This window comes from Acipenser ruthenus, chromosome 51 (genome assembly GCF_902713425.1).
Source record: "Acipenser ruthenus chromosome 51, fAciRut3.2 maternal haplotype, whole genome shotgun sequence".
Classification (NCBI taxonomy): Eukaryota; Metazoa; Chordata; class Actinopteri; order Acipenseriformes; family Acipenseridae; genus Acipenser; species Acipenser ruthenus.
In genome coordinates, this window is record NC_081239.1 from 4,227,620 (window position 1) to 4,250,506 (window position 22,887).

The 22,887-nt window shown below is 45.8% G+C and overlaps 2 protein-coding genes across 2 annotated transcripts; both read left to right on the forward strand.

The window, feature by feature from the left end:
* Positions 1-5,497: 5,497 nt before the first annotated feature.
* Positions 5,498-12,580, forward strand: LOC131722711 (snaclec bitiscetin subunit alpha-like). The gene is made up of 3 exons (XM_059015713.1): positions 5,498-5,589; positions 11,669-12,010; positions 12,522-12,580. The coding sequence occupies exons 1-3, from the start codon at positions 5,502-5,504 to the stop codon at positions 12,578-12,580; spliced, it is 489 nt and encodes a 162-aa protein (XP_058871696.1). The 5' UTR covers positions 5,498-5,501.
* Positions 12,581-16,729: 4,149 nt separating this feature from the next.
* Positions 16,730-22,016, forward strand: LOC131722712 (macrophage mannose receptor 1-like). Its single transcript, XM_059015714.1, has 4 exons — positions 16,730-17,058; positions 17,606-17,932; positions 19,309-19,650; positions 21,985-22,016. The coding sequence occupies exons 1-4, from the start codon at positions 16,992-16,994 to the stop codon at positions 22,014-22,016; spliced, it is 768 nt and encodes a 255-aa protein (XP_058871697.1). The 5' UTR covers positions 16,730-16,991.
* Positions 22,017-22,887: the final 871 nt, after the last annotated feature.

Here is a 22,887-nt window from a genome sequence, read left to right on the forward strand (position 1 = left end):
ATTATCACATTTGAATCAAAGGCACACCACAGCAGACCAGTCCTGTGGCTCGCCTTTGATTCAAATGTGATCATGCAAAACACTCGAGATATGTCACATGAGGGAAAGCAACCTGTCTGCAAATCAAAACTGGTGTCCTGCCTTTCACCTTGCTGTGGAGGCCTGGGGTCCTAGAGGGGGGAGGGGCAGGGGGCTAGGTGCTGCACTGGGTTTATGTTAATGTTAAGAAATACCTTCTTTTAGTATTTCTAAATGTAGCACTATTGAGTGTGTAATAGTTATGGATGGCTATTGTTAATGCACTAGACTAGTCTGTCATCTTTCTCTGGAGGCCTGGGTTCCAATCTGGATGGCTAGGTGGTGCTGTGGGTTAATGTTAATGCACTAGACTAGCCTGTCACCTTTCTCTGGTGACCTGGTGTCCTAGCTGGATGGCTAGTTGGTGCTGTGGATTAAATTCACCTCTACAACACACGTGGTTATACATTTTATATGTGCTACAATATAATTGCTACAATATAATTTGTTTAATTAGTGCAAGAAAAGTGTCCTGATACATAGTTTTAGGAATGTTGTCTAAACTGTTGAATAATTTCAGTAAAGATAATTATTTGGATTCACAGAGAGACAGACACCAAGTGGTCAGTGATGTAACTGCAGTTTGTTTCTTTTCAAACAAGAAGGGGATAATAATAATAATAATAATAATAATAATAATAATAATAATAATAATAATAAAATCAGCTCCAAATGATGCATATTACACTTTGATTCTTACTGCAGTATGTCATATTGTAAGTATATAACTCCACTGAACAGAAATAATTGCAAAGTACAGTAATCCGTCTCATATCTGACTGCGGTGGGACCAGAGTAAGGGCGGATATGCAAAAAGTGGATGAATGAATCCTGTTTTAAATACCATTACACACAGCTGTAACAATTAATATATTCACACAATTCTTGTTTTGAGATTCAGCTTTTATTATGGAGCTCCTCTAAATACCTTGTTAAGAAAGATATTAATGTTTGTGACAGAGTAGCCGTCTGCTGCGTGGGTGCGTGCATTCACTGCTGAGTGACAGGCAGGAGATCGAGACGGAGGTTGAAGTTGATACGCCCCCCGCAGGCGAACAGGATTTATTTACATATCAACACACTGAACACGTGACACTACCAGCAATGGAAGAGCATGGAACACATACAACACAGTGTACGAAAACTGTGGTGGGATCTACAATCTCTGAACAAATCTTCTCTGTTCAATAATAAACTAACGTTGCTGAAGAGCTTGATCGTGGAGGATATGTGACGTGCGGATTCACGCCGGATTACTGTAGTATCTAAACTGTGAGCCTACACTAACCCAAAATGTGAATAACTGTTATTTAAGTTATTATGCCTCACAAGCTTTAAAAAGAGAAACAGATGCCAGTGTGTACATTTTTAACCAATGCTTATATAAAACTGTAGAGCAGACTTTGTATTTACTTTATCATTCCAGTTTCTTATTGAAATATGTAGATTTTTTCATAAACATTTTTGTGATTAAGTACTGTTCGTTAAGAGTGGAGATGGCTGTAGAGCTGTTTAATGTTGTGTCTGCACGGTCGCACAGGCATCGTTAAGGTCTGAATGAAGGTCCTGTTTAAAGTCGATTTTACAACCAGCTCAAAAGGGAGGTAACATCCCACCGATATGCATGAACATGTTTATGTGTGGTCGGACTGGCAGGCTCAACAAACCCTGAGGACGGGGTAGCACTTGGTTGAATACTTGTTGAGATACAGAGTTTATTTTCTTTTAAATTATTAAGATGCTTTTTTATACACCTGTATCTCTAAGCATAGCAAATTAAAGAACCCCGCTCGGCATACACATAATCCCGGGGGTGTGCATGCGCAATAATTAATATATTTTGGGGGGGTCCTAGTTTTACAGAAACTGAACCCCAAAACTAGCAGTCTGACGTCATGGCAGCCTGACGTCGTTGCTAGGCAGAGTGAATTGCGACCGTTCCATTGCACTGAATAGGGAGACATGGAATATATAGTTCAGCACACAGGGGGTCACATCTGTGTTTCTGTCTGGATCAAAATTGTAATCCGTAATAATATATATTTTTTTATTTGTCTGTGCCTTCACCACTGGGGAAACTAATAATAATTTGTAAATTCAGGAAATACGATTTTCATTTCCCCCCTCTCAATTTTGTTGTTATGGTACGGTCGGGAGTTCAACGATACCGTTCCATTCCGCAAATAAATCTATGTTGCTGTGGGTATTAAACCTGTTAACTTCTCTGTGCTTTTAAATAATGAAATGAAAGTGACCCTGTGTGTAGTGTTACTTATTATAAAATTAAGATTAAATTAAACTGGTGGGGACACAGCCTCTAGCATGTATCTAGTACAGCAATTGCAAGCAACGACACTGTTACAGTGCAGATTTCTTTCAGAGGAATACGTGAAGTTTAACAATAACGACATGTCGGTTGACAAGAAGACATGAATAATAACATGATCCTGTTTACAGTTTTTAAAAGAATATTCTGAAATGAGAATGATTTTGTAAAGACATGAATGCATTTTATACGTTTATTCCTACCAAAAATGAATGTCACTTATGCTGAGTTAGAAAATAAACATACTGCTCAGTATCACCAGATTTATATAGAGCCATTTTAAAATTCAAACACGGAATTAATTATCCCCCATATTGTTTATTAGTTTATTAAAATGATATGATATTGCAATTAATTCAGCACTTGCCAATTTCAAGCATGACAGGGTTGTAATTCCCGCAAAGGGAAACCATCAGCCATGGTCACTGTGTTCCCTGGGTGTGAAAAGAAGAGCAATGGTTTCAATGTAATGATAGCCATGCACACAACGCATCAGACTGCCAAAAACCTGCAGGATTCTTACATGATCTTTCTAGAGAGAGTGGACAGAGCCATACAACATGAAGAATAACTGCCCTCAGCACTGCTGTTCAAATGTGTCCCCACGTCTCCAGTCTCAGGTACAGTCATTTGCTGTCTCCACCTCTCCAGCCTCAGGTACAGTCGTTGCTGTCCCCTCCTCTCCAGTCTCAGGTACAGTCGTTGCTGTCCCCTCCTCTCCAGTCTCAGGTACAGTCGTTGCTGTCCACACCTCTCCAGTCTCAGGTACAGTCGTTGCTGTCCCCACCTCACCAGTCTCAGGTACAGTCGTTGCTGTCCACACCTCTCCAGTCTCAGGTACAGTCGTTGCTGTCCCCTCCTCTCCAGTCTCAGGTACAGTCGTTGCTGTCCACACCTCTCCAGTCTCAGGGACAGTCGTTGCTGTCCCCACCTCACCAGTCTCAGGTAGAGTCATTACTCCCCCACCTCTCCAGTCTCAGGTAGAGTCATTACTCCCCCACCTCTCCAGTCTCAGGTACAGTCGTTGCTGTCCCCATCTCTCCAGTCTCAGGTACAGTCGTTGCTGTCCCCACCTCTCCAGTCTCAGGGACAGTCGTTGCTGTCCCCACCTCTCCAGTCTCAGGTACAGCCGTTGCTGTCCCCACCTCACCAGTCTCAGGTAGAGTCATTACTCCCCCACCTCTCCAGTCTCAGGTACAGTCGTTGCTGTCCCCACCTCACCAGTCTCAGGTAGAGTCATTACTCCCCCACCTCTCCAGCCTCAGGGACAGTCGTTGCTGTCCCCACCTCTCCATCCTCAGGGACAGTCGTTGCTGTCCCCACCTCTCTAGCCTCAGGGACAGTCGTTGCTGTCCCCACCTCTCCAGCCTCAGGGACAGTCGTTGCTGTCCCCACCTCACCAGTCTCAGGTACAGTCGTTGCTGTCCCCACCTCTCCAGTCTCAGGGACAGTCGTTGCTGTCCACACCTCTCCAGTCTCAGGTAGAGTCATTACTCCCCCACCTCTCCAGTCTCAGGTACAGTCGTTGCTGTCCCCACCTCACCAGTCTCAGGTAGAGTCATTACTCCCCCACCTCTCCAGTCTCAGGTACAGTCGTTGCTGTCCCCACCTCTCCATCCTCAGGGACAGTCGTTGCTGTCCCCACCTCTCTAGCCTCAGGGACAGTCGTTGCTGTCCCCACCTCTCCAGCCTCAGGGACAGTCGTTGCTGTCCCCACCTCACCAGTCTCAGGTACAGTCGTTGCTGTCCCCACCTCTCCAGTCTCAGGGACAGTCGTTGCTGTCCACACCTCTCCAGTCTCAGGTAGAGTCATTACTCCCCCACCTCTCCAGTCTCAGGTACAGTCGTTGCTGTCCACACCTCTCCAGTCTCAGGTAGAGTCATTACTCCCCCACCTCTCCAGCCTCAGGGACAGTCGTTGCTGTCCCCACCTCTCCATCCTCAGGGACAGTCGTTGCTGTCCCCACCTCTCCAGTCTCAGGTACAGTCGTTGCTGTCCACACCTCTCCAGTCTCAGGTAGAGTCATTACTCCCCCACCTCTCCAGTCTCAGGTACAGTCGTTGCTGTCCACACCTCTCCAGTCTCAGGGACAGTCGTTGCTGTCCCCACCTCACCAGTCTCAGGTACAGTCGGTGCTGAAATAATAGTAAAAATTACTTTAATAGTAACACAGTTAGGGTTAGGGGTTGAGATTAGGTTAGTTGTAGACATTAGGTTTAAGGGTAGGGGGTAGATTAAGGGGTTAGGAGGCTAGTAGGTACCTACTGGCCCATTCCTATGGGATGATTCTTGCTTGATCACGTCCCATTCAATCGACTGATCTCAATCAGATCAGCAGGCGCAACAGTGTTTTTAAGCGCTGTTCACACTTGTATCAATACAGTTTGTTTCGGTATAGAATATACCCGTACGAAACCACTTTCTGTCCTAACTCACTTTCCAGTACCGGTACAGTACAGATACAGTTGTGATACAGCTGTCCACATTCATGATGTTTAAATCGACAGTGCTGGGGTTCTGAACTCGTTTCCATGACGACCGCTGTCACATCTGTTAGAAGCGGATCCGTTGTTATGTAATACAGCATGTTTTCCCGTCCTGTCCATGTACAGTATTTAGTTTTTGTCTTTTTGTTCGTCTCAATTAAATCAGATATTGCAGGTTCTACTGTAATTGTTAACGAGTAAAACATTACTGTGAAAGCACCAATACATCATGAACATAAAGAAAGCAATGCAGATGAGGAATTGTTATGTGTTTAAGCTTGAGCATGCATCAAACCCTTCAATACCGAACACTGAACTGAACACATGAAAATATTCAGTTCTAATGATATTATTTCTCTTCAGCACTGTGGTATCACAGACCTATCAAATATACTGTGGTGTTTATTTTGTAAACAGAAGTCTTGGAACATGGAACACATATGCAATGTAATTCCTCAATAAATAATACAAATAAACATTTCTATTGAGGTGAAATAAACATTTCTATTGAGGTTAAATAAACATTTCTATTGCGGTTCCAATGTGATTGAGTATTCTGTTTTTATTGTTGTTTTGTTTTGCTGTGTTTTTTATATTTGAAGCTTCCCTTATGAAGGTGATTAATAGAAAGTCTTCTCTTTCTAATGCAGAGTCTGCTGTGATGGGGGAGAGAGGGCTGCTCATCCTTCTGCTTGCAGGTGGGTTTCCTTTATTTCTGTTTTTCTCACTATGTGCTTTGGTATTTTCCACATTCCCTGCCTGTATGTTACACATTATTTTACATGTCTATGGAGAGGTTCCCAGCCCTCTTGTGTTCAGTCTGCCTGTCACAGGGTGTGTGTGTGTGTGTGTGTGCGTGTGTGCGTGCGTGTGAGTGTGTGTGTGTAGGGGGTATATTGGGTTGGCAGGGAGGGAGGGGGTTGACAATGTCGACCCATGGGACATTTTCGACCTGAAAAAAGAAACAAGGACCAGGGGTCACAAATGGAGATTAGATAAAGGGGCATTCAGAACAGAAAATAGGAGGCACTTTTTACACAGAGAATTGTGAGGGTCTGGAACCAACTCCCCAGTAATGTTGTTGAAGCTGACACCCTGGGATCCTTCAAGAAGCTGCTTGATGAGATTCTGGGATCAATAAGCTACTAACAACCAAACGAGCAAGATGGGCTGAATGGCCTCCTCTCGTTTGTAAACTTTCTTATGTTCTTATGTTCTAAAAGACCTGCAGCTTTGTCTGCCACAACCTCCTAGGCATTATACTGTAGTACTAGTTGTTGTCTGTCCTTGACAACCAAGCCACACTGCTTGACTGCTCATGAATATGCATGACAGTGGCAATTTCTGACAGCACTTCAGTGATAAAGAGTTCTTGTCAGGCCAGGTGAAAACATTGATCGTAGAAATAATAACACGTATGTGTTAAGGAAGCTCTAAATAAATCTAAGTGAATCGTGTTTAAAAATACAACCGTTTTAAAAAGACAATGCCTTGAATAGGAAATGAAGCATATTTTACATTCTACAGATAGGGGATAAGTCGATATGGGGACTCTTTGGATTCCCACGATGCACTGCTTCGACAGGGACGGAAGAAAAGGCAGAGTTGACAATCTTGTGTATGTAGCAGATCTTTGGTAAGGATTAGGATTGATAGAATAGAGGTGGAGGACTGTGTTCTGTGTTTCGTGTTCCATGCTGTCTGTTTTGTTTACATTTTGTGAGGTTTTTGTCAAACCTTTTGTTTTGGCACTTGTGCCTTTTATTTTGACCAGTGTGGTTTTGTTAGTGCGTGTACTGTTTTGTTTAATTGTTTAATTAAAAGGTGTATTAGTGCATTTAACCATGCAGCTTTCTGTGTGTGTCTCTGACCCTGCAAATACCATCTGGGAGGCTACTGCACCACATACGGTGTCAGAAGCGGGGCAGTGCCCCTAGTGACAGACCAGGAACTGCAGGGTAAAAGAAAACAAAGTAAAGAAAAGAAAATGGAGCAGAAGGAAATCCAGCAGGAGCAGCAGCGCTGGCCAAAGGTGTCTGCCTCCGAGGAGTTTGGGCACCGGCAGGACGTGGGCCCAGACGAAGACCCCCTTTGGCATGAAGGCCACTATCAGGTTGAGGTGAGGATGGAGGAGGGATGGTTTCCTTTGGGGGATCCAACCCCAGCCACCAGACCAAAAGACCCAGATGGAGGATGCACTTCCATGGTGCCTCGCCTGCCCCGAAGAGGAAGATGGAGAGAAAGAAAAGGGGGCAGGATGAGAGTGTGGAGGAGCAGAAGGGGCTCACTGTATGTCAGGACTCTGGGCACATCCATAGGGAGTGCAAGGGGGCAGACCCTTGTTCAAGGCCTACTTTGGCCAAGAAGTGGAGTAATTTGAAGAATGGCTCCGCCTCAAGGCTCTCCAACCAACAAAGGTGGATTACCACCTTCCCAGTGTTTCCCAGTGGAACTGCCCCCTCCAAGAGGAGGAGGAACAGCTGCCAGCTCGAGTGCCGAGGAAATGGAGGGGGGGGGGGGGGGGGTCATCCCCAGAGGCGAGCCAAGAAGCCAGTGCCAGCTCCAGAGCCACAGTGGCCGTCGCCACTGCCAGAATATCCACACCCCTGCCAGCTACGCAGCAGGACGGCAGCTAGGTTGATTACCTGAGCACTATGGAAGTCCTGCATTGGTGCTCCGCCTATGGGAGGTGTGGGCACTTCACAGTGAACTGCCCCCTCCAGGAGCAGGAGGCGGAGCGGCTGGAGCTGCCTCGTGCTGTGGTCAGCATTTCCACTGCCAGCATTCACATGGCTGGCTGCAGGTCTGGAGGAGGCAGCATGTTCTGTTGTCAGCATTGCCACTGCTAGCTGTGCCGCAGCGCCCCGCACAGCTGTTAGCACTGCCACTGTTGCCACTAGCATCATTTCCTCTGACGCAGCACCCCTGTGGCGGAGTGTCCCGCCCCTATATATATATATATATGTGCACTGTGTTATTATGATTTGAATTATTGTTTGCAGCGCGGATAAAAGTGCTGCGTATTTGTTACTGTTTTTAGATTTTAAAAACTTTGTGAGGATGAGTGACTGATCAGCTAGTGATTTATTTAGCTAGCTGACAGTCACGCATCCTTATTAAACTTGTGCAGACGGTGACCATCTCCCGAGTTAATTCATTGATTAATTGTTGCTAATCGGGAGATGGTCACTGTATATAAACCTGCAGCTGTCTACCCTCGCGGAGAGTGTACAGGGGAGAGTACAGGAGAGCGAGCAAGGAGAGCTAAAAATAACTGCTAAAAACAACTGCTAAGCATACTGGTTTTCACTAGCACGATACTTATTTGTTTATTTGTTTGGCCAACGTGCCCTTTTGTTTCTGTCTTGTTTTGTTTAAATCTTTTGTTTTATTTTACTATTTAATAAAACGCTGAGCACCATAGTGCTGCAGTTTCACTACCGACCTTCTTTGTTTATGTATTACTTCTTCCTGGTCCGTGACGTCATCGCTGCAACCACTCTGCCACATATGGTGTCCTGCGTTGGACAAACAACGCCTCCAGGAGCTGGACCAGGAACAGCAAAGGGCTTTTTTTGTTGTTTTTTTTTCAAAAAGTGTTTTTTGTGTTTGAGGACCTCCTCGGTGGTCTGGAGGACCAAGGCTGGTGCCTTGCTTGCGGGGTCTATGGGCACACGGTAGCGATCTGCCCCTTCCAGAACGAGGAGGAGGAACCGGCCCAGGAGAGGAAGGCAGGAAGAAGGAGCAGGAAGAGAAGGGGGAGAGGTAAGCTGCAGCAGCAACAGCAACCGCAGCAACAGCAGGAGGAGATCGGGGAGGATGGTTGGGAGGTTTATATTACGAACGTCGTGGTGGAGTTGTGCCCTAGCTGTGGGGCATATGGGCACACATTAGCCATATGCCCCATGCAATACGAAGAGGGGGAGAGCGAGCATCCAGCGCCCAGAAGGGGGGAGCCCGTGCATCCAGCGCCCAGAAGGGGGGAGCCCGTGCTTCCAGCGCCCAGAAGGGGGGAGCCCGTGCATCCAGCGCCCAGAAGGGGGGGAGCCTGTGCATCCAGCGCCCAGAAGGGGGGAACTTGGGAGGCCACAGCCCAAGGGGGGAAGGCCCACAGGTCCAGATCCTAGACCTCCAGCAGCAGAAGAAGAATACCTGCTGCCTCTGCTTCCACCACCTCCACCGCTTCCACCAGCAAGAGCAGAGCAGCTGGACCTGCCTCTGCCTCCTCCACCTCCACCGCTTCCACCAGCAAGAGCAGAGCAGCGGGACCTGCCTCTGCCTCCTCCACCTCCACCGCTTCCACCAGCAAGAGCAGAGCAGCGGGACCTGCCTCTGCCTCCTCCACCTCCACCGCTTCCACCAGCAAGAGCAGAGCAGCGGGACCTGCCTCTTCCTCCTCCACCTCCACCGCTTCCACCAGCAAGAGCAGAGCAGCGGGACCTGCCTCTGCCTCCTCCACCTCCACCGCTTCCACCAGCAAGAGCAGAGCAGCGGGACCTGCCTCTGCCTCCACCACCTCCACCGCTTCCACCAGCAAGAGCAGAGCAGCGGGACCTGCCTCTGCCTCCACCACCTCCACCGCTTCCACCAGCAAGAGCAGAGCAGCGGGACCTGCCTCTGCCTCCACCACCTCCACCGCTTCCACCAGCAAGGACAGAGCAGCGGGACCTGCCTCTGCCTCCACCACCTCCACCGCTTCCACCAGCAAGAGCCGAGCAGCGGGACCTGCCTCTGCCTCCTCCACCTCCACCGCTTCCACCAGCAAGACCAGAGCAGCGGGACCTGCCTCTGCCTCCTCCACCTCCACCGCTTCCACCAGCAAGACCAGAGCAGCGGGACCTGCCTCTGCCTCCTCCACCTCCACCGCTTCCACCAGCAAGAGCAGAGCAGCGGGACCTGCCTCTGCCTCCTCCACCTCCACTGCTTCCACCAGCAAGAGCCGAGCAGCGGGACCTGCCTCTGCCTCCTCCACCTCCACCGCTTCCACCAGCAAGAGCAGAGCAGCGGGACCTGCCTCTGCCTCCTCCACCTCCACCGCTTCCACCAGCAAGAGCAGAGCAGCGGGACCTGCATCTGCCTCCTCCACCTCCACCGCTTCCACCAGCAAGACCAGAGCAGCGGGACCTGCCTCTGCCTCCTCCACCTCCACCGCTTCCACCAGCAAGAGCAGAGCAGCGGGACCTGCCTCTGCCTCCACCACCTCCACCGCTTCCACTAGCAAGAGCACTTTGGGGACTAAGGGGGGAGGTGGCTGAAAAGGCCATGTGTGCTGCACACAAGGAGGGGCATGTGTGGCGGAGTGTCCCGCCCCTATGTATATATGTGCTCTGTGTAATTATGATTTGTATTATTGTTTGCAGCGTGGATAAAAGCGCTGCGTATTTGTTACTGTTTTTAGATTTTAAAAACTTTGTGAGGATGCGTGACTGATCAGCTAGTGATTTATTTAGTTAGCTGACAGTCACACATCCTTATTAAACTCGTGCAGACGATGACCATCTCCCGAGTTAATTCATTGATTAATTTTTGCTAATCGGGAGATGGTCACTGTATATAAACCTGCAGCTCCCTACCCTCGCAGAGAGTGTACAGAGGAGAGTATGGGAGAGCGAGCAAGGAGAGCTAAAAACAACTGTTAAAAACAACTGGCATCATTTGCCACTAGCATCATTTCCTCTGCCACAGCACCCCGCACAGCTGTTAGCGTTGCCACTAGCATCATTTCCTCTGCCGCAGCGCCCCGCACAGCTGTTAGCATTGCCACTAGCATCATTTCCTCTGCTGCAGCACCCCGCACAGCTGTTAGCATTGCCACTAGCATCATTTCCTCTGCTGCAGCGCCCCGCACAGCTGTTAGCGTTGCCACTAGCATCATTTCCTCTGCCGCAGCGCCCCGCACAGCTGTTAGCATTGCCACTAGCATCATTTCCTCTGCTGCAGCGCCCCGCACAGCTGTTAGCGTTGCCACTAGCATCATTTCCTCTGCCGCAGCGCCCCGCACAGCTGTTAGCGTTGCCACTAGAATCATTTCCTCTGCCGCAGTGCCCCGCACAGCTGTTAGCATTGCCACTAGCATCATTTCCTCTGACGCAGCGCCCCGCACAGCTGTTAGCATTGCCACTAGAATCATTTCCTCTGCCGCAGCGCCCCGCACAGCTGTTAGCGTTGCCACTAGCATCATTTCCTCTGCCGCAGCGCCCCGCACAGCTGTTAGCGTTGCCACTAGCATCATTTCCTCTGCCGCAGCGCCCCGCACAGCTGTTAGCGTTGCCTCTAGCATCATTACGCTGCCGGAATACCTCGCACCGCTGTCAGCCCTTGTGCCTTTTATTTTGACCAGTGTGGTGTTGTTAGTTTTTGTATCATTTTGTGTTGTTCATTTGTTTAATTAAAAGGCTCATTAGTGCATTTAACCGTGCAGCTTTCTGTGTCTGTGCCTGCAAATACCATCTGGGAGGCTACAGCGCCACACAGGGTAATACCTTACATCAATCAGAATAGATTTCAAAATATCTTCATGTATTTGATGGAACATATTGCAATATATTTAAAAATGAAAATCTCCATTGATGTTAAAATATATGAAAATATGTTTCTAAAATTTATTTAAATACAAATAAAAATCTTTTTTTTTTTTTTTTTAATGTCTTCAGTTCCTCGGCAGGGACAGAACATTTCTGAGAATGAGCTGGTATAGGATGCTAGCCTGTCTCAGTCTATTAATCTTTCACTCCACTAGCTATCAGCATGTTAATAATGCTGTTTATTCTTTATCAGGGTTTTGTGTGCCTGCGTACAACCAGATCAGAAAACACGTGTTTGTGAAAACTGTGAAGAGCTGGTCTGATGCTCAGAGGTACTGTAGAGAGAAGCACACAGACCTGGCCACTGTGCGCAGCCAGGAAGAAGCAGAGCAGCTCTTAAATATTGCAGGAGCTTCTCTCGGGGATTCCTGGATCGGGCTGTATCGTGATGACACACAGAACTGGCAGTGGTCTAACAGCGATGATGTCATCTACTCCAACTGGAGGGCAGACGTCTTCTGTGCTTCAGTCAATTCAGACGGAAAGTGGACTGATTTACCCTGCAACCTTCAGAAAGCCTTCATGTGCTACAAAGGTAAAGACATAATTATTGCTATATTGCAATTGATTATTCATTTATTTTAGTTCTTCTAATTATTAAGCATCCTTGTGAGGGGAGCTTGTATGAGTTTGCAAATCCACCCACTCCTACAGCTGCTAATATCTCAAACTATTTCAGCTTGCAAATATTTTCAGTCAAAACCCTGAATCCAAGTTTGCCCTTGAAAGGATACAAAAACATACGCTTATTAGATGTGTTTGGTGTGTTTCAGAGGCAGTTCCAAAAGATATCTACATTTCGTTAGTGATAGATGGCTGGATCTATAACACTGTGTTTCCCCCCTCTGGTGAGGTGTAGGGCTGTCAGGTTTACCTTCCCCCCTGGGCTGGGGTTTGCTGTGTGAAGGCTGAAATCTTCTCTGGGAGTTCTGTGGCAGTTCATTTCTTTCAGATCCAGGAAAGTCAGGCTCTGCTTCATCTCCTAGTACCCGAGTGCTGCTGGTATTGGGCCGGGTATCTGTATATTTCACCATACTCTCCTTTAGCTTCCAGGATGGTGGGCATTGAATTGTCTGCATTTCCACTGCGCTCATGGCAGCTCTGACCTCTGCAGACAGGTTATGTATGAACAGCAGCTTGACGCTCTTGTCTACATTGTTCCCTGGATGTGCTTCACCTGCATAGTAAAGGAGTTTCAGCTCCTTGTAGAAGTCTCTCGGGTCCTCATCCTTCTTGCATTGTCTGAGACAGGCTGTGTGCAGGGCTGTGCAGGGATCACTGGGTCCTCATCCTTCTTACATTGTCTGAGACAGGCTGTGTGCAGGGCTGTGCAGGGATTGCTGTACTTGGAGCATTTCCCTGTTAAGGCAGCACACAGTTTCTCAAAATGTTTCCTGGTCCACTCCTGTACTGTGTCTACAAGTGTGAGAGAGAGCAGTCTGGCCTCATGTAGATCACTTGTCAGTCCCCAGTCATTCATAATATCCTGCATATGACTGATGTGTCCCTCAATGGTGATGCTCAAACTTGCTGATAGTTGACGCTAACTTGTGGACTTGGTGTAAACCATTAGTTCTCAGTTCAGGTTGAAAAATCAATAATACATAGAGCCTTCTGGACCATGTCCTTTTGGATTTCAACATCCCAGACAGCAGCACCCCCCTGTCCCCTACATCAGCGTTTCGTTCTTTCTATTGTGCTTGAGATCCCCAGCCAGAATCTTTCCGTCTCAACCACAGCTAGTTGCTGCTCCTCTCTGCTGCTTCAGATAATTTCTTCACTGTGCGACACAACTCTTGGCCACTGAGTCCGACGTCTCTGAGAAACCGGGTTGTAGAGTGTGCCACAAATCCTCGACAACCCACTTCCACTGGGTAAACCCGAACTCTCCATCCTCGCTGTTCCGCTTCAGTGGCTAGTTGAACATACCGGAGTTTCTTCCTCTCATACGCCTCATCTACAGCTTCCTCCCATGGCACTGTTAACTCTACCAGGCCCTTGCTTTTTTCACAGCTTGCTCTACTTCATTCCACTTAGGTGCACAGTCCTCCATTTGGTATTCTGGTGGATTGATAGGTGGGATGTCTGAAGGAATTGACATAGGATCCTGCCTTTTTGAATCTGTATGAGTTTCCTCCAAAAATCTCTCCAGCTCAAACTTAGATGCTTTTAGTGTGCCATTCTTCTCACTGGTGAATAACTTATTTACAAAATTGAATGGGTGTAGCGGAGTGTCCCGCCCCTATGTATTATTATTTGTATTTTTGTTTGCGGTGCGGATAAAAGCGCCTCGGCTTTTGTTATTGTTTTTATATTTATAATTTAAAACCCCATGAGGATGCGTGACTGATCAGCTACTGATTTAACTAGCTGACAGTCATGCATCCTTACCAAACGCGTGCAGACTGTGGCCGAGGGGTAATAAGATAATTAACAGCTAGTTAACCCCTCGGCCAGAGTATAAGAACCGGCAGCTGTCCTTGCTGCGGGGTTGGTTGGGGTGTACAGAGAGGAGGTACGGGGAGATAGAGAGAAGACATAAAATAACAATTGCTAAAACGTGCTGGATTAGCCAGCCGACACTTACTTGTTTGTCTGTTTATTCGTTTGGCCCTTGTGCCCTTTTGTTTCTGTTTTGTTGTTTGTTTAAATCTTTTGTTTTTGGTTTGTTTATTTAATAAATCCACGCTGAGTGCCGTTGCATTCAGCTTCACCCACCCATCCATTGTTTTGATTCAGTCATTTCCTGGTCCGTGACGTTACCACACCTCACCACTGCGAGCTAGCCTGCCACAATGGGTCTTTATAAAAGTTAGTTCTTGCACGCTCCTTTTTGTAGCGTTTCCGTAGGCGCTCAGCTCTGCGCAATGTTGCAAGCTTATCTTTTATGACCCTTTGTAAGAGATTGAGTCCCTCCTTCTGACTTTGTTCTGCTCTTCTCCATTGCTTCCTCAGCTGTCTCCTTTCTCTAACTAAGCGTTCAATCACTTGCTGCCGTCTAGACTTTCCAGGAAGAATGTGTACTTTTTCCTTCCTTTTTTCAACTCCAAACCTCTCGCTTCCATATGCGTAGATGATGTCCCCAAATTTATCCAGCTTCTTTTCAACTGTTCCACTTAATCTTTTCAACACAAAGCACAGATCTGTGTTTACTGTGTCCCATGCAGTTTTCTCATAAGCTCTTGGCCATTTAACTCCAGGCTTGTGCCCGTTGAGGTTCTTTTCTCTCTTATGCTGGTTTGTCTGACCGGGTTCACAAGGATCATTAGGTTCATCACTAACTGTGTCCATGCAAGTCCTCCTCACGTCTATGACAGAGGTGCTGATATCCTGCGAACTATATATATATATATATATATATATATATACACACACACACGCACATATATACACACATATATATTTTACTATATATATCTCATACCCTGATGAGTATTAGCTTGATACTTGCGTGTACTTCCCGTTGGTATAGTTCAGTTTCAGGTAAAGCAGGATCTCTTAAGGGAACCAGAGACGTGGTACACCAACTCCACAGCTTTGCAGCCATTCTGAAGGGACAACTTTGACTTGGATCTTCAGAACAAAGGGAGGCCAGAGAGTGTTTCTGATTGGCTGGTCATATCAGAGCTGAGACACTGTTTGAAGTGGAGGTGCCAATCATTGTCTCCTGTGTCGGGCACACTTTGAGTAGATTACACACGGTGATAACCCGTGTCTCTGCGTTTGCGTACTGAGTGAATTACACATGGTGCTAACCCGTGTCTCTGCGTTTGCATACTGAGTAGATTACACACGGTGATAACCGTGTCTCTGCATTTTGCATACTGAGTAAATTACACACGGTGATAACCCGTGTCTCTGCGTTTACATACTGAGTGGATTACACGCGGTGATAACCCGTGTCTCTGCGTTTGCATACTGAGTAGATTACACACGGTGATAACCGTGTCTCTGCGTTTGCATACTGAGTAAATTACACACGGTGATAACCCGTGTCTCTGCGTTTACATACTGAGTGGATTACACGCGGTGATAACCCGTGTCTCTGCGTTTGCATACTGAGTAGATTACACACGGTGATAACCGTGTCTCTGCGTTTGCATACTGAGTGGATTACACGCGGTGATAACCCGTGTCTCTGCGTTTGCATACTGAGTAAATTACACACGGTGATAACCCGTGTCTCTGCGTTTACATACTGAGTGGATTACACGCGGTGATAACCCGTGTCTCTGCGTTTGCATACTGAGTAGATTACACACGGTGATAACCGTGTCTCTGCATTTTGCATACTGAGTAAATTACACACGGTGATAACCCGTGTCTCTGCGTTTACATACTGAGTGGATTACACGCGGTGATAACCCGTGTCTCTGCGTTTGCATACTGAGTAGATTACACACGGTGATAACCGTGTCTCTGCGTTTGCATACTGAGTAAATTACACACGGTGATAACCCGTGTCTCTGCGTTTGCATACTGAGTAAATTACACACGGTGATAACCCGTGTCTCTGCGTTTACATACTGAGTGGATTACACGCGGTGATAACCCGTGTCTCTGCGTTTGCATACTGAGTAGATTACACACGGTGATAACCGTGTCTCTGCATTTTGCATACTGAGTAAATTACACACGGTGATAACCCGTGTCTCTGTGTTTGCATACTGAGTAAATTACATTGATTAATTAGTGATAGCCAGTGTCTACACATTTGCAGACTTAAACTCGTTACTGAGAATACCAATCTGTCTGCAATGTGATCTACAATACCCAACTGACAACACCAAAGCAGGAGTAAATTAACCAACTGGCAGGAGTGTGGAGTAGTGGTTAGGGCTCTGGACTCTTGACCGGAGGGTCGTGGGTTCAATCCCAGGTGGGGGGACACTGCTGCTGTGCCCTTGAGCAAGGTACTTTACTTAGATTGCTCCAGTAAAAACCCAACTGTATAAATGGGGAATTGTATGTAAAAATAATGTGATATCTTGTAACAATTGTAAGTTGCCCTGGATAAGGGCGTTTGCTAAGAAATAAATAATAATAACAACTCAAAAATATACTTCTGGTCTGAATTTTGCCCCTTATTTTTAAATAACACACAGATGTACTTGACTGTAGACAGGATGCCGTTTGTGATAAATTGTAGGATTGATGAAAACACACAGTTTGTTTTGGATTCAGAGCCAGCTCACCTCCACAGCTCCCAGCCTCTCAGCTGCTGTTTGTTTGTGTTTACAGAGACCACCAACATCACTGAGAGATACACCCTGATTGAAGAACTGAAAACCTGGACTGAAGCTCAGCAGTACTGTAGGGAACACCACACCGACCTCGTCAGTATAAAGAACGCCAGTGAAAATGAAGACCTAGTGAAGAAAGCGCAGGGCAAGCCCTTCTGGATAGGCCTGTTCAATGAGCCCTGGAAGTGGTCACACCAGGGGGATAACTACACATTTCACACCTGGAACTACTGGGAACCAAACAATTGGGGAGGAGATGAGAACTGTGTGGCGATGAGTAAGACTGGTGGATGGATTGACTATGGCTGCAACAATCAGAATTCCTTCTTCTGCTGTGAGGGTGAGGACCCTGTTCAGACTGTGTTCTCATTTAATTCAGTGTGTACCTGCAGGTTCAAAGAGGGAAGCATGATTAGATCTCTTCAATAGGTCCTGGTGGTGACAAATCTAGCAGTTTCCACTTTGAGAATCAATCACAGAGGGTCATAATGGGGTAAAAATAATAAACAAAACCCCAGTTATATTTCCTTAGGCTTTAAGTTATTGTGCTGTGCTGTGCAATATCCTTTAATAACAAGACATGTACCTTTACACATTCTAAAATAACATTAACATTGATTGACAGTGAACTGAGTTTTTCTCACAATGATTTCTTTGTCTACCTGGTGTTTCCATGACCTTCGTCACTCATGCCAGAATGATACTCGTGTTACAGTACAAACCACAAGCATGTTGTTAGTATATTTATTATCACCATACAGTTCTACTAGTGTCCCACATTCTTACAAGACCAGTATTCTGTGACTGTTGGTTCCATTTCCAGTGGAATTCTTTTCTCTGAAGAACACGTTTTCACTCATCTTTATTGTGCTGTCCCCTCTCCCCAGGCGGCTCCTCTGGTCAGTGTTTCTATGAAGGAACTGGGAAGACATGGCAGGGAGCTCAGAGCTACTGCAGAAACCAAGGCAGAGACCTGCCCACCATTCAAGACCAGGCCAGGGTTAATAAGCTTATAGGTCTTATACCTTCATTTACTGTATATAACTGGTATTGGATCGGGCTGTATCGTGACAAAGAGAACTGGCAGTGGTCCAGTGGAGGTGATGTCATCTACTCCAACTGGGAACCATGCCTCTTCTGTGCTTCAGTCAATTCAGAGGGAGAGTGGGAGGATTCACTCTGCGGTCAGAGTAACTATTTCATGTGCTACAGCGGTGAGTTGAGATTCAATTCCTTTGTTAATGAATAGGTTGACTGGACTGGGGGATGAAGCCAGGTCCCCTGGATACTGCACAGGGGCCGTAATCTTGAAACGTTCAAAAGAAGAAACATCTTCTTAAATCCAGCATGTTTCTAAGTTTGTTATTAAGAAAAATGTTAAGAAGGTGTGTTATTCATAACACATTTTCTTATAATTTTTTTTCCTTCATATGAAACGTAAGAAAATGTGTATTCTTCAAAGTTCATATTGTTTTGTTTAGATTGTTTATATTCCAGACAGCAAAATCCTTGTCTTAAATATGTAGCCCTTATTAGACATGTAGAAGAAATATGTTTAGCAGTTAAATAACTATTTGTATTAGAATAAAAGGTGATAAAGAGGGTTGTAGCTTTGCTGTATTGTGTGTAGTGGGCTGAACCTCACATGACTGATTCATTTGTTATGCAAATGAGGTCTGACAGGTATTCTGCAATATATAAAAGTTGCATCTCCCTGTTACAAGTTATTTTCAGTCACCATGAGCAGAGGATCTGACAGACTGATAGCACAACAGGTGCTCGGTTAGCAGGTGCTTCCCTAACCAACACTAGGCTACATAAATGCCATGTTTCATGAGGTACAGCCTCCACAGTGATGAGCCAGTCTCATTGCTCGTGTCAAATGTAACTTTTCTTTCTCTTCTAAACAGTGTTGTTGTGATCATGCACTGGTGGTAGAGTTTGTTTTTAGAGATTGAAGTTAGCAGTTTTATCATCCCGCTTATCATACACGGGCAATCTTATGACATACGGGTCTCACACCATCACCGTGTACAATAAGACTGTACAATAACAACGATTATAGGAAATTATTATTCACCATGAATAATAATAATAAATACCACAGCCACCTGAACTAAACAGTCATTGCACTGCCTCAGCCAATCAGGTTCCTAGTAGAGTGCTCATTATCATGCAGTCGACACCCTCAGAGCTTTAGAATGTTGAAACTGTCATTGGAACAGGCTGACTTCAAAATAGAAAAATACCAGCCAGTACAGGAAAGACATGAAAGCACATGGGGGGGATGTGTTCATAATGATCCTGTTTGCTTCATATTGATTGTGCACCGACTGTGAGGAAAATGAATGATCAGTTTGAAAAAGAACGGTCATTATTCCTAAATCATTAAATAGACTCCCCCATCCCCCACTTTGCTATTAAATACTTTTCAGACATAAAGTAAAGAGACTCCCATGCACTGCTAGAGATGCTGCTTTTCATGACCTTGATAGCTGAGCCGGGTGTGACTCGGGTTCAATCACTATACAACAGGAGAACCAGCGCACCTCCACAGATCACATTGATTTTGATCTGTTTGTGTTCACAGAGACCAGCAACATCACTGAGAGATACACCCTGATTGAAGAACTGAAAACCTGGACTGAAGCTCAGCAGTACTGTAGAGAACACCACACCGACCTCGTCAGTATAAAGAACGCCAGTGAAAATGAAGAAATAGTGAAGAAAGCGCAGGGCAAGCCCTTCTGGATAGGCCTGTTCAATGAGCCCTGGAAGTGGTCACACCAGGGGGATAACTACACATTTCACACCTGGAACTACTGGGAACCAAACAATTGGGGAGGAGATGAGAACTGTGTGGCGATGAGTAAGACTGGTGGATGGATTGACTATGGCTGCAACAATCAGATGTCCTTCTTCTGCTGTGAGGGTGAGGACCCTGTTCAGACTGTGTTCTCATTTAATTCAGTGTAAACCTGCAGGTTCAAAGAGGGAAGCCTGATTAGATTTCTTCAATAAATCCTGGTGGTGACAAATCTAGCAGTTTCCACTTTGAGAATCAATCACAGGCTCCCTGCTCAGGCTGATGGGATGGTCAATATCCTTCCAGAGGTAATGGGGTGATGTGGATTGCAGCTATCAGTACCCCTTGTTCTGCTGTGACTGAAGGCTCCCTGTTCAGTCTGTGCTCTTGTTCAGCTCAGTGTTTGTACCCCAGTCTGTGAGCAGGGACTCAGAGGCTCAGTCCATCTGATCCTACAGTAGCTGTCTGACCTCCAGAGCAGGGCAGGGTGTAGCCTAGAGATCTGAAGAACCAGAATCCAGCCCGGTCATTAAGAGTGTGAGAGGGAGCAGCTACCCCTCATTGTTATACCCAGGAGAGACGTGTGCTGTGATATACATTCTTACTGTCTATTTATTATATTTATTTGAAAACAATACACCATGTCATTGTCAGCATTGCCCTGGTGGAGACAGCAGCATAGACACTGTTTCATTGAAATGCATTTGAACAATACACTTGAAACAGGAAACACTAAATCCTGTTGTTGTGTGTTTTCTTTACAGATTCAGACCCCACAAGCCCCCCTTCCACTCCGGTCTCTCAAGGTATGCAGTGTAATCACTTCAGTGGATTCAGAACCACTGCAGGAATCTGGCTTTGTTATAAACTTTCTTTTTTCTCTCTTTCTTGTTACAGAAGCAGAATCCTCGAGCCCCTCTTCCACTCCGGTCTCTCAAGGTAAATGCAGTTTGAAGATGGCAGTTTGTTCAGTGTGATTGACAGCTCACACCATGAGTTATAAATGAATCTCTGTGTTCTTATCAACCTCACTAATTTAACAGTGAGTTCACCATTGCCCTGGTGAGGACAGCACCACACACACACACACACACACACACACTGACACACACACTGACACACACACACACACAAATACTCACACACACTCACACAAATACACACACACACAATGATACATACACACTGACACACTGATACACACTGACACACACACATACACACACACACACACAATGATACACACACTGACACACACTGACACACACACATACACACACACTCACACACGCACACTGACACACACACACAATGATACACACTGACACACACACATACACGCACCCACACACACACACACACACACACTGACACACACACACTGACACACACTGACACACTGACACACACTGATACACACACACACACATACACACACACACACATACACACACACTGACACACACACACACTGACACATACACACACACACACACACACACACACACACACACACGGTGTCGCTCAAATATATTTAAACAATAATGTAGAAATGCAAATGATGTATTTTTACTCCTGCAAATCCAAACCTCTCAAGCCTTCTCTCAACACCAGCCTCTAAAGGTATGGAGTGCACTAGTTCAGTTTGAATGTGGCTTTGTAATAAATTACTTATTGTTTGATTGTATTAGTATTTATTTATTGTCCTGGTGGAGACAGCAGCATAGACACAGTTTCATTGAAATGCATTTGAACAATACACTTGAAACAGGAAACACTAAATCTTGTTGTTGTGTGTTTTCTTTACAGATTCAGACCCCACAAGCCCCCCTTCCACTCCGGTCTCTCAAGGTATGCAGTGTAATCACTTCAGTGGATTCACAAACCACAGTAGAATGGCAATCTCATGTGTCACGTGAACCACTAGACCCCCCTGTGTCTGCTGGTTTTCATTCCAACTGAGCTCTCAGTTACTTAACTAGACCATTAACTGAACTGATAATTTGCTTAATTAGACCTTTTTACTTGTTTTCAGCTCTTAAACAGTTGCATATTTCAAGTTAGCTATAACATTTGACAAGTAACTTGAACTGCAACTGTTTAAGAGCTGAAAACAAGTAATAATGTCTAATTAAGCAAATTATCAGTTCAATTAAGGGTCTAGTTAAGTAATTGAGAGCTCTGTTGGAATGGAAACCAGCAGACACAGGGGGTCCCCAGGACCAAGTTAGAGAAGCCCTGATCTAAACCACTCACTGTAGACGTGTCAGTGCATTGAAATCCACTCATAGGAATGGTAATGAGGTCTAAACCAGCATGCAAGCATTCAACTGACTGCCTGACGGAAACATGTTTAAATCAGTTGAAAACTGCTCCAACATTAAACACTCATCTAAACATCTAAACACAAGAGTTCATCTTTGAAAGTCTACCTCTACACGTCTGCTTCTTGTGTTCTAGGTACCAGCACCTCACCTGAGCCCTGCTCTTAATTCACGTTCTGTGCTGCACGTTACAGACTACGTGGGTCTTATTGTTTGACATGAGGTTTATTTAATGGCTGTGTGAACTCTTCTGTGCTGCACGTTACAGACTACGTGGGGTCTTATTGTTTGACATGGGGTTTATTTAATGGCTGTGTGAACTCTTCTGTGCTGCACGTTACAGACTACGTGGGTCTTATTGTTTGACATGAGGTTTATTTAATGGCTGTGTGAACTCTTCTGTGCTGCACGTTACAGACTACGTGGGTCTTATTGTTTGACATGGGGTTTATTTAATTATTCAGCTCGGTGTTTGTACCCCAGTCTGTGAGCAGGGACTCAGAGGCTCAGTCCATCTGATCCTTCAGTAGCTGTCTGACCTCCAGAGCAGGACAGGGTGTAGCCTAGAGATCTGAAGAACCAGAATCCAGCCCGGTCATTAAGAGTGTGAGAGGGAGCAGCTACCCCTCATTGTTATACCCAGGAGAGACGTGTGCTGTGATATACATTCTTACTGTCTATTTATTATATTTATTTGAAAACAATACACCATGTCATTGTCAGCATTGCCCTGGTGGAGACAGCAGCATAGACACAGTTTCATTGAAATGCATTTGAACAATACACTTGAAACAGGAAACGCTAAATCTTGTTGTTGTGTGTTTTCTTTACAGATTCAGACCCCACAAGCCCCCCTTCCACTCCGGTCTCTCAAGGTATGCAGTGTAATCACTTCAGTGGATTCAGAACCACTGCAGGAATCTGGCTTTGTTATAAACTTTCTTTTTTTCTCTCTTTCTTGTTACAGAAGGAGAATCCTCGAGGCCCCCTTCCACTCCGGTCTCTCAAGGTAAGTGCAGTTTGAAGATGGCAGTCTGTT

What these genes read in the sequence shown, in the direction of transcription:
- LOC131722711 (XM_059015713.1), top strand. Translation starts at nt 5,502, where the DNA reads ATGAAGGTGATTAATAGAAAGTCTTCTCTTTCTAATGCAGAGTCTGCT. An exon ending in GCTCATCCTTCTGCTTGCAG is followed by an intron (nt 5,590 to 11,668) that starts GTGGGTTTCCTT and finishes ATTCTTTATCAG; the next exon opens with GGTTTTGTGTGCCTGCGTAC. An exon ending in AGCCTTCATGTGCTACAAAG is followed by an intron (nt 12,011 to 12,521) that starts GTAAAGACATAA and finishes ACTCTCCTTTAG; the next exon opens with CTTCCAGGATGGTGGGCATT.
- LOC131722712 (XM_059015714.1), top strand. Translation starts at nt 16,992, where the DNA reads ATGAGTAAGACTGGTGGATGGATTGACTATGGCTGCAACAATCAGAAT. An exon ending in CTATTTCATGTGCTACAGCG is followed by an intron (nt 17,933 to 19,308) that starts GTGAGTTGAGAT and finishes TTGTGTTCACAG; the next exon opens with AGACCAGCAACATCACTGAG. An exon ending in GTCCTTCTTCTGCTGTGAGG is followed by an intron (nt 19,651 to 21,984) that starts GTGAGGACCCTG and finishes CTTGTGTTCTAG; the next exon opens with GTACCAGCACCTCACCTGAG.